Source organism: Falco naumanni, chromosome 7 (genome assembly GCF_017639655.2).
Source record: "Falco naumanni isolate bFalNau1 chromosome 7, bFalNau1.pat, whole genome shotgun sequence".
Taxonomy (NCBI): domain Eukaryota; kingdom Metazoa; phylum Chordata; class Aves; order Falconiformes; family Falconidae; genus Falco; species Falco naumanni.
In genome coordinates this window covers 42,036,635-42,054,362 of record NC_054060.1, presented here as the reverse complement: position 1 = coordinate 42,054,362, position 17,728 = coordinate 42,036,635, and the positions used below count along the sequence as shown (strand labels likewise).

The 17,728-nt window shown below is 46.7% G+C and overlaps 1 protein-coding gene across 1 annotated transcript in view; it reads left to right on the top strand.

Annotated features, from left to right (window-relative positions):
• LOC121091111 (ras and Rab interactor 3-like) overlaps positions 1-17,355 on the top strand; it is a 179,473-nt gene extending 162,118 nt beyond the window's left edge. Inside the window, exons 24-26 of the mRNA XM_040600344.1 lie at positions 6,077-6,208; positions 9,802-9,965; positions 11,923-17,355. Coding sequence (XP_040456278.1) covers positions 6,077-6,208; positions 9,802-9,965; positions 11,923-12,231 — 605 coding nt within the window. The 3' untranslated portion in view covers positions 12,232-17,355. The remainder of the gene's footprint in view (positions 1-6,076; positions 6,209-9,801; positions 9,966-11,922) is intronic.
• The last annotated feature ends 373 nt before the right edge of the window (positions 17,356-17,728 follow it).

Here is a 17,728-nt window from a genome sequence, read left to right as displayed (position 1 = left end):
ATGAACTGAATGGGTCAGATCCTCAGCTGGCTTGAACTAACATTTATCCCTCAAGTTGAAGGCAATCAACTTGTGGATCTGATTCATCACAAAGAATCAGGAAGGCAACTTCACAATCTTTGTCAATACACCTTTCTCCCAACAGACCGCTGAGTACAACTCTAAGATATAAGTCTATGGTGAAGTAGGACTCATTACAGCTACATGTAGTTGTAGGTGGCCACAGATGGGTAACATGTCTGGCTTCTCATTATAGACAATGGAGACTTACTCACTGGAGTTCAGTTGATTCATCTGGCTAGATGTAGGTGTCTGCTTTAGGGTGAGATGACTCATGACAAACTCCACTGACGATATTGATTAGTCCATCATTGGCTATAAAAGGAGTTTAGGGGTACTGGTTCAGACGTTCACATGTAGAGTGTAGGTAGTGGTATTAGTAAGTGAATCCTCCCCAAAGGGACAATCATTATACCATGGTGGTGTCTCAGTGAGCTTTTCCAAGTTCTGCGCAAACTTAAATAACAGCAACATATGCCTCCAAGAATGTAACCTATGATCTAAAAATACGTAACCTGACTGCTAAAGATACTAGGAGTAGTTAGTACGAATAACAAGCATTAAAAGAATGAAAAAGAAGAGTCTGGAAATCCAATCCACCCCTCACAAACTGGCTGGCATTTTTTTGTGGCATTTTTTCATCTGCACACTAGAAAAAGTAAGAGGCAGGACTCGTGGGGAGCTGTAAGCTCCCAGTTCTCTGACTGCACCTGCATTTGGAAGGCATGCCCAAATACCACAGAGAGAGTCGGGCACATAGCTGATTTATACAGAGGAACTGTAATCTTATGTAGCAACAACCTGCTAATTATTTATCTTTCAGAAATACCTTTACTCAGACAAAATGTCAAAGGTATATTGCGTGGTAGCAGTAGAATGAGAATCTGCTTTTTGCTCTATCAAAACCACAAGCGACACTTGTGGAGTGATAAACAAGATGCAAATCTGCAATGTGTGGTGTATACTGGCAGTGGTAAGCCTGGAGCACCCACCCTTGTGCTACCTGGGAGCTACCACTCTGTGGAACAGAACTGATGGAAAAGCAAAAATAGAGGAGCAGTAGGCATTGGTTTATGAAGAAATACTGTGTGAGACAAACAGGCAAAACCTGATCAGTCCATGAGTGGGAAAGATCAGGCATGGAAAGGGTCAAAGCTTAAGCTGGAACTTTGAAAGATGGGGAGACTGCTTTCTGAGGAGATTCAAGATGAATGAACAGGGGAACAATTTTCTTACTGCAACATTTTTAACTTGTGGACTACCTAAGGTTATGAAGCTTCATTGTTTGAGTATCTTTGAACTGCACAGAGCTGGAGTATATAGTTCAAAACCAGTTTTGTACTAGTGATGGAGTTGGCTAGGTGACTGGCTCTAAAACATCTGATTTAATAATTCCTATTGCATAGTTCCACATGGCTAATGCACAGTCTGCTTTTGGAAAAAGAGGATGGGTAGGACACATATTCCATTGGAATATTTCTAGTCCTTAACTTTTAGAATGAAGTTTGCCATCCCCTGTAGGATTGAGCAGCTGGATATTAGTTGCCCTGATGCATTCCTGTATGGCTGCGCACTAGACAAAGGCATGGACATGCAGCAGTGTATCTTCAGTGGGGTAGCTGAGCTTGTGAAAAGGCCACTAGCCTCAAACTTCAGCAGCCAGTGTAGAACCGATACTAGAAGCTCTAAAACTATGTCAGAGCAATGCCACCACACTGCTCATTATCACATCTCACTTCTGAGAAGGAAAATAAAGCTATACATAACACCTTCACTTTGTTGTCTTTAGGAAGAGGATATTTGTATTAAGTTGCTATTAATGAAGGCTGATGGACTAGAGGTTATGTTTTTTCTGGCTAGCACAACGTCTACATTTGCATTAAAGAGTTTGTTCCCCTTGAAAAATTTGAACTAATTCTTCTGATCTGAAAAACATATTCTTTTTAAGTGGATTCATGCTGCCTGCATGTATTAACTCTCTTAATTCAACTATACCATAAATCAAACCTTGCTGAAGTAGTATGGGATAGACAAGAGACAGCAAAATGCTAGTGAGTGGAAGAATGGTAACAATCTTTTCTTACAATCTTGAACAGATCTCATTTAACCTTTCTGTACCTCAGCTTTCCCAGCTATAAAATGAGGCTAAAATTCGTATTCCCTGGTAAGCTGCTGCTAGTCATCATGCCAGTGGTTCTAAACTATTACAGCAAGGTGCAGAGCATCATCACTGTCTGCTGATTGTCAGAATATACATGGAGGGAAAAGACATGTATGAATGTGTTAAAATAGGCTGTAATTTCTTTATGGAGGCTTGGGCAAAATTCCAGTTGCTTTAAATCATGTATTTAATTAATAACCATCTATTCAAGTGCTGTATTCCAGCCAGGAGCTGACGTTGTACTTGCTTCACTATAAACATAACAGGATGAGTTTGTGGCAGAAGAGAAGGCTTATTTTAAGCTTCTTATACATATTTATGAAATAAATGTTTCCTGATCCTGCAGGGAAGAAGGGGAAATAAAGCAAGCAAGTCATATCTGGAGTAAGACAATACCACCTTGAACAAGCAAGCTCAGTCCCAGTGTCACTGAGACCGCTGGCAGGGTCAGAGCTAGATTTAACTCCATCAGCTGCAAATAGACCTCTCTGTGAGAGACCACAGATGGAGCTAGAAATGCAAGTTGGGGAACTTGGCTCTGGCCCAGATTGAAAGTGGAGCTGAGGAGGTAGCAGCCTGCAGAGAACATCCGTGCTGCAGCTCCCAGATGGATACTGGTTAGTGCCCTGCTGCCTTTCATGGCACAGGGAGCATGTGTGTTGCAGGATGCTAAGCAGCACCAACCTCAGGTGTCTTGGTTCACAGGCACTTTTTCATGTATCTTTGTGCCTCTTGGTCATATTTGAGTTGCTGACAGCACCTATTATCCCCATGGATGGATTGAGATACGGGCATCTCAGGGCCATAGGTGGTCTGATGGCTGTACAGGTCTAAGTTAGTCCCTGTGCCGGCTGTTAATCCAAGGCAAGGAGAACAAGGGGAGGTTCAGAGTTCCGCCCTCTAAGGCACCTATCCTTTGGCTCCATGTGCAGTTGGTGGGGAGAAGCTGTTGCGATGCCTACAAGGAGCAGGCACAATATGCCATGCCTGACCTGCCCTAGGCAACACGGGAAGTTTGTGGCAACACACAGATCCTTGATGATTAGCTTTGCTTTTCTCTTGTTGACACCTACAGCTCCTGCTGACTTCAGCTTTAGCTACAGACGTGGGTATTTAAGAATTGGGCTTCATATTCCCACAAGTGGATTAAAATGATGTCTAGTAATGTATGCAGGTTATGAGCATACAGAATATGGAGAATGAGTACTCTTTCCATTATTGCAGTCAGACATCCCTGCTCTGAGTTTATTGATCAAAAAGAAACTGTATACCAGATTTTTGTATTTAAGCCATATAAACATCTGGAAATCCAATAATATTTCTATGAAATCTTGAAGTTGAGAAAGTTTTATAAAAAGGGCTGGTGGGCAGAGCAGCTAAATCAGCTTAGAGAAATGAGATAGCAGTGAAAAATAATTGACTCAGTGCCTGCTTGTACATACAATCACTTCTCAGATAATAAAAAAGAAATAGAGAGATTCTCTAGTTCTTGAAAAGAATCCTCTTACCTTTCATTTCAGTCGACACTAGAAGTTGATGGCTGGGGCCATGGAACTGTTTAGTTCCAAGTTGATGTTTCCACTCTGCATTGGTTGGTCAGTCCATTATCTATTTGGTGATCTCTTTTGGTGACATTTTATTTTAAAAAAAAGCAAAAACAAAAAAAACCACAGCATTTTTTTTCCAGTCAATAGGAATTCGTGTTGTGAAGTAGCAACTTCCTTGGATGCCCTAGCAGACACAACATGGATTGGTCATGAAAAAGAAGTGGTAGGGAAGAGAAAATTCTGCTATTGGTGTTGCACTGGAAATCCCTTGGCCTTCAGTAAATCAGAAGCACCCAGTCGATGCCACTGGTCAGTAACTACAACATCATAAAGAAAAAGTTTTTAAAGAAGGGTAATAAGCGAGCCTAGCAAACTCTTTGGTACTTCATCTTCCTTTAGTTTTATGCAGAACTAACTCTGTTGGCATCTGATTTACTCAGGTCAAAAGGAGAACAGGGCTTTTCTCTGGGCAGTTTTTCTAGTACATTTCCATGTCTTAGTTTTGCTAGACAATATTAAATAGCTGTAATACTAAGCTGCTTGTGTTAAGATAATATATATGACAGTAATGAATTAGACCTTTCACAGAGCTGAAGCTTTCACAGAGGCATAAGCCAAGGCAACAACAAACAGAATGTCCATCCAGCTGTTAATGAAACCATAAAGTCCTTTTATAGTTTGGTTGAAGACCTAAGGCTGTATCATTTAAGTAAAGGCAACCATAATAAAGCAAACAGAATTGAAAGTGTTAATCCAGCTTTCATTAAATAAATTGTCTTTGTTGCAGCATGTGGAGACTGTTAGACAGAGTTACAGCCCTGACAGTCTATCATCTTCCAACAGTTTGTTTTAACTGAATCAACTTTCTGTTCACTAGATATATTACTGGGTTTACTTTAAAGCCACATCTATTTTTTTTTTTTTTTAATCAGGGGCTAAGATCATGTTTATTTGAGGCTTCAGAAGAATATCTTTCTTTGCCAGTGCAGAATCTGTATCAGCTATGATGACAAAAAAGGAAAGCTGACTCATGGCAAAGACTTGAAATAAGTAAGTGGGAACATTTGAGAAATAGGAATTTGTGCCCTACCATGGAAAACCATGTGGACTATGGGCCAGAAATGGCTAGGGCATAATTTCACCAAAGCTACATCCAGGATAGCTTTGATTCTTTACAAGTGAGACACACATGGCCCGTGAAACAATACACATGGCCCATGGAACCAACACATGGAAGTGCTCAGATGAGGAAAAACTGCCCACAGTCTAAGGGAGGACATGCAGAATGAAAGCAATCTGGTCTTAGGTTAAGAGTAATGGTCAGCTCGGAATGTTGGGAAGATAGGCCTGTAAAGCAACTTGTTATTATGGGTTCCATGATGAACTTATGAGATGTTGGTGGAAAGTGAAAGCATCTTTCAAATAAGAAAAGTAACCCTTTGCGAAGCTTCAGTTTGGATTCTATTTTAAGTAGTAGTTATTTATAATAGTGACTGTTAACATGTATGCTTTTTTGTCCTCGGAGATCCCAAAGAGCTCTTACAGCTTGCATATAAGATCACTTTGTTGATTTTGTTGATAAGGATGTTTTAAACACAGAAAATTTTGAGCCCATGAGCAGCTGTTCCTGTAGCACTTGCTGCACACCAAGGCCAAAAACTAGTCTAAGTCCAATGTGAAAGGCTTTTTGTTTTCTTAGACATCATGGCTGGAAAGATGCTTCCTCTTAAAATCCTAGCTTTTGGGAGACCGTTTTAATTAGGAACATGGAGTGTGATATTTTGCCTTCTGAAGGAACATAAACACAGAAATCCTCAGTCCGAAAACCCACTATTCTATTTTCTGTTCTTTGGTCCCACATATAGAGCAAACCTAAGAGAATAAATTTCCCTAATGCATGTAGACAACTTCACTGCTAACACTGCAAACGTGGATTGCAGTCTTGATGGCAGTGTCAAATCAGAGGGCTGAGCTGGCAGCCTTTACACTTTTCCAGGATTGTCATTTGTCTGTGATCCATGAAGTTTAAGTTTCTTTTTCCCCAGTTAATAAAGAATGGCAGAAATGGAGCTCACTGAAAATTTTCTAGCTCTTATTTTGGGCTTGAAGCAAGTTTACTTACTTTTAAAGTGAACTAGCTTTCCCTTTGTCAGCATTTTTCTTCGCTGATGCTTTCAAGCTTTAACTCTTCAGATAGTGTAAACTAAAGTCTGCAAAGGACATGCTGGCTGAGAAGCTGTCATTGTTGTTTGGGAACGTGTCTTTGTAGTAAGTTTATTGGGACCACTCTGTGTTTCTCTTTGCTCAGGGAAGCCGTACGGTGCAGATGACTTCCTGCCTGTGCTCATGTATGTGTTGGCCCGCAGCAATCTGGCTGACGTCCTTCTGAATGTGGAGTATATGATGGAGCTCATGGACCCTGCTCTGCAGCTAGGGGAAGGTAGGAGGAGTACAGTGTTTGCTCTGGGGATATTCGCTTTGGAGATCGTTATTTACCTTGCTACAGTGTTTGTGAAAGTGAGGTGGCAAGGCTCTGGCTAGACTTTGTGGATAAACTTTGGCCAAGCTTTTATAAATCTGAGGCTTTAAAATTATTGTCAAACACTTTTAACTGTTTTTAGCAGTGCAGTGCCATTAGACACCAGCTAGAAAGGCAGGGACCCAGCATAAAAGGCTGAGAGAGCTGGGGTTGCTCAGCCTGGAAAAGAGAAGGCTCTTATAGCAGCCTTTCAACACCTAAAGGGGACTTATAAGAAAGATGAGGACAGACTTTTCAGTAGGGCCTGTAGCGATAGGACAAGAGGGAATGATTTTAAACTAAAAGAGGGTAAATTTAGATTAGATATTAGAAAGAATTTCTTTACTGTGAGGGTGGCAAGACACTGGAACAGGTTTCCCAGAGAAGCTGTGGATGCCCCATCCCTGGCAGTGTTCAAGGCCAGGCTGGATGGGGCTTTGAGCAACCTGGTCTAGTGGAAGGTGTCCCTGCCCATGGCCAGGGGGTTGGAACTAGATGATCTTTGAGGTTCCTTCCAACTCAAACCATTCTACAGGTCTGATTCTATGATAAATGAGAACTGAGTTGCTTGGCTACTAACCTAGAGCAGAGGGATCTAGTTTCCTTGGCCCAAAGGCTGAAAAGTTAAAAGGTGTTCTCCTAAAATTAAACTGCTGCTGCAATCCATTGTGCGGACACTTTTTATTTATTCCAGTGAGAAAAGAGCACATTTCTTCAACTGCATCATATGCCTAGAGCCATATATCATTCTCATGGCCACTCTACTCCTAAATTTGAGTGACCCCTTTGACAGTGTTCTCTGGCTGAGTATCACAGCAAGGCAGAGAAAGGAGAGTCACATTGGAGAGGAATATGGAGTTTGGATGTGAATAAAGACCTCTTCTATTACAGGGATAAATATGCCAGGGAACTGTGGGCCTTTAGTTACTGCTTGGGAAGCAAATGGTACTAACAGCGACGGGGGGAAAACAGATCGTTTATCACCAGGTAGTCACCAAACCAATAAAATGGGTTTATTTTAGACTTTATAAGTACTGAGGTTCTAGAAGGGGGCTCTGGATGAGCAACAGCAGACAAATTTCATTTATATTAAATGGAGGTATAGGTCTGTAACAAAGAGCATGTCATTCCCACACAGTGCAGAAGTGGGCAAAATTACTAACAGAATGAGCAGCAGCAATGCAATCGTATTAGTTAGGGCTTTCTGCACAGGCTGATTTTTCTGCTGAAAAGAATTGTTAGCAGAAAAAATGTTAGCCTAAGGAAAGCATTTTGCTGACATAACTAAGATGGTTTTGGTAACTAGGCTTCCCACAGGTTCTTCGTTTCAAAAGGGCACACTACCAGGCGGGTTACTGAAGTCAGTGGGGTTGGGGAGCTCAGGGTATCAAAGGCAAAGCTGGCTGAAAGTTCTCTTAAGTCAAAGATGCAAAGACTGTGTGAGATGTGCCCTCCAGGCAAAGGGGAAAAATTAAGTGAGGCAGTTCCAGATCGAACTGGCTGAAATAATCACATCAGAAAGGAGACTAGGAGTAACTGGGGATACAGGGAATGGAAAAAAAAGAAAAAGAAAAAAAAAGAACACTTCAATGAAGACATCTCTGAGATTGCAAAGTGCAGGGCTGGAACAGGAACTGGCAAAAGTTAACTTGAGTTAGGCCTTTCAAAGTTAAATGGCAAAAGGTGATTCAGGCATTGAGATACAAGGGAAAAAAGGAAAGCAGAAGTGAAGAAACTGTGAAGTTATGTGAGGTCAATACACAAAATCATTTAAATCTGGCCTCCAAATTAAAGCTTTACTTTTAATTTTATAACAACAGTGATGTGGATTACTGGGGCAAAGGCAAGGACAGAAGATGGGGGATGACTGTGTGGAAATAAGATACTGGAAAGTGGAAGAAAAATTAATCCTTAAAGAAGATGTCATAGGGGGCTAGGAGATCTTCCTCCCTGAATTATGAGGGAAGGGCTACGCCAGGCTGCAGGTCCCATCCTGGTCAGAACAGGAGGAATGACAGACAGGGGAAGGCAGTAACTATGTTTAAGACGGGGAAAGGGGCACTGGCAAGCCTGTTATCGGCAGCATGTCGTGGGAGACAACACAGAAGTGGTGTTCTCGGTGTGTGCAGGCCTACACAGCTGTGGGACGCTCCTCATCGGATCCACCTGAGTACAGACAGTCAGATGGCAGCGACCTGTCTCTCCTCTCCCCCGCCAAACTCTGACGGTGCTCTGCGAAGGCCGCCCTTCCCGTCCGCCCCCGCCGAAGCGGCCCGCCGCGGTGGCTGCAGGGCTGGCCGGGGCGGCGCGGCGCCGTTGGTGGTGTGGCAGTGCCACCCCGCGGCAGCGGCCGCCGTGCGGCCCCTCACCGGCCGGCACCCCCGCCGCGCCGCCGGGCGAGCCAGCGCTGGGCCGGGCCGGGCCGGGCCGAGGCAGCCTTGGGGGGCGCCGTGCGGGCCCGGGGCGGCCGCTCGCACCGCTTCAGCCTCGGCGCGCTGTCGCCTGGGGGCCCGGGGGACGCGTCCCCACCCTCGCTGCCCCCGGGACGCCGCGGGGCTGCTCCAGCAGCTGCCCGCTGCCCTCTCGCAGGAGAGCCCGGGCCGAGCCCCGGGGCAGCCGGCAAAGCCAGCGCTGCGGGTGGGCGGTGCTGGGGTGCCGTGCAGCCAGGGCAGCCCCCTCCTCATGTTAACCCTGACCTCGTACCAGGGCTCACCTCCTGCTTTGCTGACGAACCCTGTGCTTATCATGAGCTTCCCTGGCTGCTGCAGCTGGTTACTTGTTGCAGCAGCAGTCAGGGAGTTTCTGAGGGAAAAGGGCTGGCTGTGGGCTTTTCCTGCTTTGTCCCGTTTCTCTGTTTTAGCAAGATTTACCCAGCAACTCTGAACAGTCCAGGAATTACTCTCAGCCAAGCAGCTGGGCTCCCTGTCTAGTTGATAGAGATGGAGGGACTACAGGGTAACTTGTCCTTACAGGTCTGAGACATCCTGCAACAACGCTGAGCCCACAGGGGACCTAAACATCAGAGGGGCTGAATCCAGGCCTTATACTTTTCCTACAGAGACCTCACTATGATTGTTACTTTCCCCCTGCATTATGGGGACTGCTCAGGAGCCCAGATTACTTACTTGTTGTACTGGCCGTGTTAAGCACAACACGATGATGGCCATGCCCCCAAAACCAAACCATCTGTGGTCAAAGGCGTTGGTTTGGGTTTGTTTGTGAGACCTGCTTTTGTACTCATTTGCCTTCAGTCTCTGTTTCCTCCTAGGGCACCTACAGCCTCAGCAGTCTGGGCAGTGACATTGCGATGAAGCAGAAGGAGGTGGAGGACGCTGGTTGTTAGGTGTTCCTTCTCTTGGGTTAACATCAGACACCCCTGCAACTCCCTGCAGCGAGGCCCAGATAGTGCGAGTGTTAGACAACTGCCACTGCACGGGCACAAGCAGTCAGGATGGAATTGGAAATGGATGGCCTGTGCTGGTGTGATGTTTATACAAGACCACCTTCTTTTGCAGGCTCCTATTATTTAACCACCACCTATGGGGCACTGGAGCACATCAAGAACTACGACAAAATCACTGTCACACGGCAGCTGAGCATGGAGGTGCAGGACTCCATTCACCGCTGGGAGCGACGGAGGACGCTGAACAAGGCCCGGGCTTCCCGCTCATCAGTGCAGGTAGCTGACATTATTTTCTAGGGAAAAAGCCTGGAAGATGAACATGCTCTCACTATACTAAGTTTTAATATGATAATTATTTTTTTTAAGGTAACCCAAATCACTATTAAAAAACAAGAGTACATACATACAGTGCAAGATTTCTAAATTTTAAAAAACACACCTCATTTGAAATATATAATACTTAACAAAATGCTTTTTGAAATCTTGAAGTACTCTCACAACAGTATAATTTTAAATATGACTGCAGAGTGATTTTGTTGTGCTTTCTTGAAGGAGGTATGCTAGAGGCCTTCACATGTGGAGAGCTGTGGTGGGGAGGCAGGGAGCCCTTCTCCTCCATCACCCTTAGTGGCTGGGGAAATCACAGAGTCATAGAATGGTTTGGGTTGGAAGGAACCTTAAAGGTCATCTAGTTCCAACCCCCCTGCCACAGGCAGCGACACCCTCCACTAGACCAGGTTGCTCAAAGCCCCATCCAGCCTGGCCTTGAACACTGCCAGGGATGGGGCATCCACAGCTGCTCTGGGCAGCCTGTGCCAGTGCCTCACCACCCTCACTGAAGTAAAGAATTTCTTCCTAATATCTAATCTAATTCTACCCTTTCTCAGCTTAAAGCCATTATTACCCTTTGTCCTATCACTGCATGCCCTTGTAAAAAGTCCCTCCCTGGCCTTCTGGTAGGCCCCCTTTAGGTACTACAAGGGGGTATGTTAATGGGCTAAGCTGAGATGTGAGCAGGCTATGCGGGGGTGGTTCCTAGATGGCAGAAAGATGTAGGAGGACCTGAGACATCTGGAGGGCCGGTCAGATGAGCATCTTCCAGAGTCTGGCTTCACCTGTCTGGCAGCAGGGAAGACCCAACAATGTCAGGTTAGCTTTGAAGCCCATGCTGTGTGTGGCCTGGTGAAGACCTCCCCACGCACCAGAGGGAGAGGGTCCCAGGAGAGATGGGTGTTTGGGGCCTCCAGCCATGATGAGGCTGGGTCCAGGACTGGGGTGCCCTGTCAGCCCCATGTCCTTTGATCAAATTGACACCCACAGGGAGGCAGCAAAGGCTACGTCTCAGGTTCTGTAAAGCCTTCACAATGCAAAACTGAAAATTGTGAATGCTTCCCCAGAAGATTCCCACCACCTCCAGCAACATTAAGGCAGGTTTTTTGTTCCTTTGAGTGAGAGGTAACATCAGAGACACATGAGCCCATCCTGGCAGAGGTAAACAGCTTGCTGATGTGCCCCTGCACATCCCTCTGGCTGCCTTAATCATCTGCAGAGATACACCAAAATTCCTGGAAATTTTTTTGACCTTCACAGATACAAATTAAACACACAGGTTCCACCGTGACCAAAAGCTCTCTATATTCTGTTCCTCACAAGTTTGGCAGGAGGAAAGTTGTCCCAACAGTTGTTATGGCCTGAAACAGGATACAAGTAAATCAGCCTCCTCAGCATAACAACATAACTTCTTCTGTTTCCTTACTGAGGGAAGGAAGTTTGGAGGACACGCTCTCAAGATGCTGTTTGGGTGATGGAGTTGCAAAGGTCGCCACACTGCTAGCCCTTTCCTGTTACTGTGAGACAGGGTTTTCAGGCCAGATCTCTGAGGTTTTGGCTTGTTACTCTGGTCTTACTACTTTGCACCCTATTTCTTCAGGAGCTGTAGAAAGGTGGGAGAAGGAACTGCTGCAGACTGCTCCTTAAAATCACAAAAAAGCTTTCACTTACGTGTCTTTATAAGGCTAATTATTTCATTATTTGTTGGTTTAAGTATTTGCTGATTGAGAGGTTGTTTATCAGAGGGGACAGAAGAGAGAGTAACTGGGGCATTAGAGGAGACTGGAGGATATTTGGGAGCATTTAGGAGCTCTAATCAGCTAGAGTTTTGGGCTGAATTCTGCCTCCTTCAGTCCCAAGTCACTGTGCTGACTGCAAGATCTATCCTCATGTATCTTTTCAGGACTTCATCTCTGTTTCCTTTCTGGAAATCGGTGCTCAGTCAAGGACACTTGCTTCCCGGAACGACACCACAGCTGAGCAGCTGAGCCAGCAGTGTGCCGAAAAGTTTGAAGTCTCCCATCCCAAGGATTATGGACTCTTTGTTTATGTTGATGACCAGTGGCTGCAGCTGGACAAAGACGCCCTTCCTCACCATATCAAAGCCTCCCTGCTGAAGAGTGAAATCAAGAAAGATTTCCATTTTATTTATAAACCAATAGATCATAAAGCCCCACCAGTTCCAATTGTCAAAGAGTCAGACTTTCCCTAAGGGCCATGCTGCTCTTCTGTTGTGTTTGTTGTCATCCTGGAAGGGCTGGAGAGTTTATCTCATGACATCCTCTGGTATCTGCAGACCTCAGAAAATCTCTGGAGCATGGCCTTCAACACAGGGCAGATGTGCTAATTGTAGATGCTGTCTTAATACAGGGCATTTCTCAGCAGAGTTCATTTGCAGAAATAAAAGGAGCATTCAGGAGAACATTTATCCTTTGGAAAACTTGAAGTATGAAACCTCAGAACCTCCCACTGGCAATGTCACAGAATGTAAATGGACAGTGGAGAAAATCCAGAGATCTTGCAGAGAAGAGGACTTTTACTCCATAATAAATTATGGCAGGTGTGAATCATCTCTGTGCACAAGGCCTGTGTCTGCACACACCTCAATGCTATCTGGAGGTAAGACTACGTTTATGCCTTATAGTATCTGTTCACCCAGTTTGAATAAATTGAGTCTTGTCTAATGTATTCAGTGGCATAGGGTTGCCTCCGGTAGCAGAACTCCATCTCTGTCTTGCTGTCTACAACATGCCATTGCCTTTGAAATTCACACAATTACAGACCATGTAAGATGATCCTGTACCTTCACTAAAAATACATTTTCTGCCATCTACTTGTCACTGAAATCAGGTAGCTTAGGCATTTTCATCAATGTATTTTTCTTAAAGATTGAAAGTCTTCACCGCCAGTTTTACATGTACAGCAGTTTTAATCACAGTGGTTGTATGATAGTGTCATTGGTTATTGTATATTTATTTCCATGTGTGATACAGTGCTATTATTTTAAAATAAGTGTTTGTAAAGAACTTAATAATTTTCCCAGTGTAGCAAACCAGATAAAATATGAAAGTAAAAAAGAGCTAGAATTAAATATCTGTCCTTTTTTACCTGGATATAATTTTCTCTAGTGTTTTCATAGCTATAAGTCCCACCAGGTTATTACTTTAATAAATTCAGGATGCTGCAGATAGAAATTGCTGGTTTTCCTTTCTACCTGTATTTCAGTCATTCTGTCATTGCAGACATATTTCCTTGCAAACCTGAATTCCCGCAGAATAAATAGAACCAATGCAAAAATGCATGTCATGAAATTACAAAAAAGTATCCAGGATTGGATAATGGAAGCAGGAACCTTAATTGCAAGACAGATCCATGTCTTCTGGGTGCCTTCATTCCCACTGTGAAACCAAGTTGCTGGATTGTCTGCATGTGGGAGACAAGTAACCTCAACTGCAGCTACAGCCTTGGGTCAGGCCTAGCAAAGCTCTGCTTAGGAAGAGAAGGTGTTTCGCTGTGGGTTTTGCTCAAAGCTACTATTGTTTCCTTCCACCGACATTCAAAGGAAGAACTGGGGCATGCTGGGCCAGGTTGCCCATGGTCCCTGCCTTACTCCTGAAGCTCCAAAGGCAAAAGGGAATTGCATGTTACCTGATCACTCTCTTAGCCTCTGGAGCTTGAAATGTCTTCGTCTACTGCCCCAGCTGTAGCATGCACTGGCCAAATCTGCACACAGATAGCAAACCAGTGCTGTGTATCTGCCAGCTGGGGCTGCGTGCATGTCTTGTCAGGAAGGGAGAGCAATCAAGAATGAGGAACAGTGAATAACTGCAATCTTGGTTTCCAGGACATCATGTGCAGAGCTTGCAGTGTGTGACACCAGCACTGAGCTGACTCCAAATTCATCGTTACTTCTGCTTGTGTACAGCTGTTGGCACATCCGCCATGCTGCTGGGCAGCACACCTGCAGAATGCTGGAGCTGAACCCCTCCCTCGCACTGCCATTAGCCTCCTGCAGGTCAGCATGCTCCTGCTGGGAGCCTGTGCTGCTCTCAGAGTGGCACTCGGGATGCCATGACCAAACCTGAGATACAGGTTTCCAGTACCGATCTGATGGAGGGGATGCTGCTCTCCGGGCACTCACAGGTATTGCTGCCTCCAGTGCCTCCCCAGGACTGTCAGCCCCTGCCCCGGTGATGCTGCAGCAGGGCTGGTCTCCAGCATCCCCCAGCTATATCCCAGCCTGGCCTCAGCCTGTCCCCAGCCCCAGGGAGGTGCCTGATGCCCAGGACTGGGGCTGCCCCTGGTGCTCCCTGCTGTCCCACTCCTGGCTGTAGTAGTGGGACAGACCTCCAGCGAGCCCCGGTGGCCCTGGGAGCTGCTGGCCTCTCTGCCCCAATGGGAGCCTACTCATGTCAGTCCTGCAGGCTGTGGTGAGGATGTCAGCTCTTGTCCTTCCGCCAATGGCTTGGTGGCAGGCCCTCACCAAGGGGCTAGGTACAGGGTCACCCTGGGTGCTCTGGCTGTGGGGCAATGTGTCCTCACCCTGCCCAGCTCCTTGGCCCACCACCATCCCTGAGTGCTAGGCAAGCTCATGGCAGTTTCCCCCCCGTGGTGGAAGAAATGCCAGTAAATACCTGACACACAGCACAGAGAGGCTGGTTGTCCTGCTTCCACCATAGGTGTCATCGGTGATCTGCTCTGTGTTGCCCATACTGAAGACGATCTGGACTGTCACCCCTGGGGTGGCAGCAGGAGGGTCCAACCTCTAGGCAGCATTACTTATAAACCTTCCTTTTTTCTCAACCACCCCCCCCACACACACACTCTCCAAATCCTCTGTTTTACACCTGGTCTCCCAAAGGCGACACCTCCCCTGCCTCTCACCTCCCTTCCACACCCAAACCATGGGCCCAGACTAGCTCTGGCCCACCTCCCGCTGGCCTCCTCACCTCTCTTGATAGGACTCCAAGCCATGTACCCACCTTACCTCGCATTACCTATGCACAGGTATCACACTGCCTGGGGTCCACGTATGGCGGGACTGGGGGTGCCAGACCCATAGATCGGGGGGGAGGTGGGGTGCGTCTGACCAGCAGCTTAGTTCTGCCTTGGCTGCTGCAAGTTATTTTAAGCCCCAGGAGCAAAGATGCAGATGTCTGCCAAAGTCCTTGGCACGATCAGGTTATCTTTATACTGTAACATTCACGGTTAATGAGCCTAAAGTAATCTCATGTGGGTGAGGCCAAAGTAGAAACAGGCAAGGAAGGAAGCCAGGGCAGATCTGCTGGGTATTTCCAAAGAGCAACCGGACCTTGCACTAGCCAGGGTCAAGCAACAGATGGACGAAGTGAAGCACAGTGTCCTGGGATGGCTGAGTCAGCAGCTGGACCTCGGGGCAAGGGGAAACCATAGATTATACAGGTGATCAGTGGAGCCCGTGGAAACCACGACAGTGCTAAATCACTGCAATCCAAAAGGGCTTCGACTAAAATTTACCAAAGCCTAGTCCCAAAATCAGACCTGCAGATCCCAGTTTTCAAAATGCAAGGCAGATGAATTTTTGTGAGCTTTTACACAGGCTCTCAAATTGCACATGCAACATTTTCATCTGGCATAACAGCTGGAAATCTCTGATTTGATTTGCAAAGGTTGCCATGGCTCTGCTGAGCTCCAAGATTATTGACAGTAATGCCAGTTCCCGTGCCTGGCTGCGAGCTGCCTGGAAGGAAATCCCTGTGCTGGGGCTCAGTGCAGAGCAGGGCTTGCTCTGAAGGCGGGGGGCACCTGGCCTGTTTGGTCACATGTATAAACCACCAGCAACAACTTTGCTAAACGTACAGATCTGGGGTACAGGGGTGACCGCGCTCCTCCAGGGCCTGACCAGAGCTGTGCCTTGTCAGGGAATGCAAGCTGGGAGATGACCCAAATGATGGGGTCCTGGAGGACCCAGGACAGCAGGATGGCTGCTGCCTCTCCAAGCTCACAACTCAGTGGTGGGACTCAGGCCCTGTCTGCACCAGGGTCACACAAAACCAGCCTGTCCGGAACAAACGTGCTGTTGTTTTGGTGACCCTGGCAAACCTCAGAGTCCCCAGCGTAGAGACTGCTGGAGCGGTTCAGCATGTCCCTTCACCTGGACCCTGGTGCCCAGGGTCTTGTGCTGCTTTGGGCTGATATCTGACACTTTGGGTGGTGAGAAAAAGAAAAAAAAAAGCAAAATGTGGGAATTAAATGGGCATTTTTAAATGCTTCATGGGATTTTATTAATTCGCTTTGCCATGGGGTTTCCTCATGCTGCAGCCCAGGCGAGGAGGAAGCAGCCCAGTCTGGTGATCTGCAGCCTCCCCTGGTTAGTCAAGATGGTCATGCCATGACTCATGCACTGGCCCTCACACGGAAATCAGCAGACAGGAGTGTTTCAGGAGACTTTGACCAAGGAGGCTTGTGCAATGCAGCCAAGGCCTCCCCAAAACACACACTCGCAAAGAAATGTTGTGCAACAATTGCTCATGTACTCACAAGCAAAGGAACCCAGTGCGAGAGCGAGGAAGAGGGAGACCTGCTGCTGAACCTGGCGACTCCTGCAAAGAAAAAACAAAAAGCCCATGTGGCCACCTCCTGTGCAGAGCTGCTTTAATGCCACTTTGCACCCAGTGATACCATCTGTCAATAATTCACTGAAATGATTACACCAACAGATCCTGTATAACCTAAAATAAAAGTCGCTGAAATCAAAGGCAGTTTTCCTGTGGATTTTCTGGGCCTCATCATGCATCAGTCACCAACTGTACTTTGACACCCGTCATGAGCCTGGCTTTTTTCCACAGGCTTGTGGAGTCACTCAGGCTGGCAGGGACCCCTGGAGGTCGCCAGTCCAACTCCTGCTCAGGTGGGGCTGCCTCCCAGGGCTGCTGGGGGCCTCAGCCTTCCGTGGGGCAGGTCTCCAGGGCTGGAGGTCATACAGCCTCGGCAGGGCCCTGGTCCAGCACTTCAAACCCTTGCAGTGTGAAAAATGGTTTCCTCCTAGCCGTGCAAACACCCTGCCTGTCCCACCAGAGTCCCTCCTTGGATGGACGTTGCTCCTGTAGGATACTGGCCGACTCTGCCTGCGCTGCACGGAGTTACAGACTTGTAATATTTCTGTTGTCCCCTGCCTCTTTTGGGGTATCGTGTCCCTAGGAAGGAAGCGGCTGCTGATTCAGAATTGCATGAGCTCTTGGCATGAAATGCTGCTTAGTCAGGACTTCAGCTTGTGTCCTTTCCCTCCGCTGCCCTTCCATCCCTGTCCCCACAGGGCAGAGGCTGAGCACAGAGCAAGAGGCCTTCAGCCTCCTGCCCCGAGACAGGCACGGCTGCTCAGCACTTACCTTAAATTATCCTGGCGAGAGAAGACACAACTTGGTCCGGCCAGAGCTGAACTACTACTGCTTACTGCAATCTTTCAAAAAGTGCACTACAACTCCAGGTGAACTGCCTTCTGCTTCATTGCCAGTAGAGAAGGGAGGGTGGTTACACACGCTCTGAACAAAACTATGTTCCATGTAAGTTTGCATTATATAGAACTAGTCAGCATATAGCACACGGCGGAGGCTGATCGTGCCTCCTGCCCTCCAGGCCCTCTCAGAGGAAAGGCGGTGAACTGCTGTGTGCAGCAGGACGTTGGGTAGAAGCACAGGGCAGATCTGGCAGAGAACAGCTGCGAAAAGGGC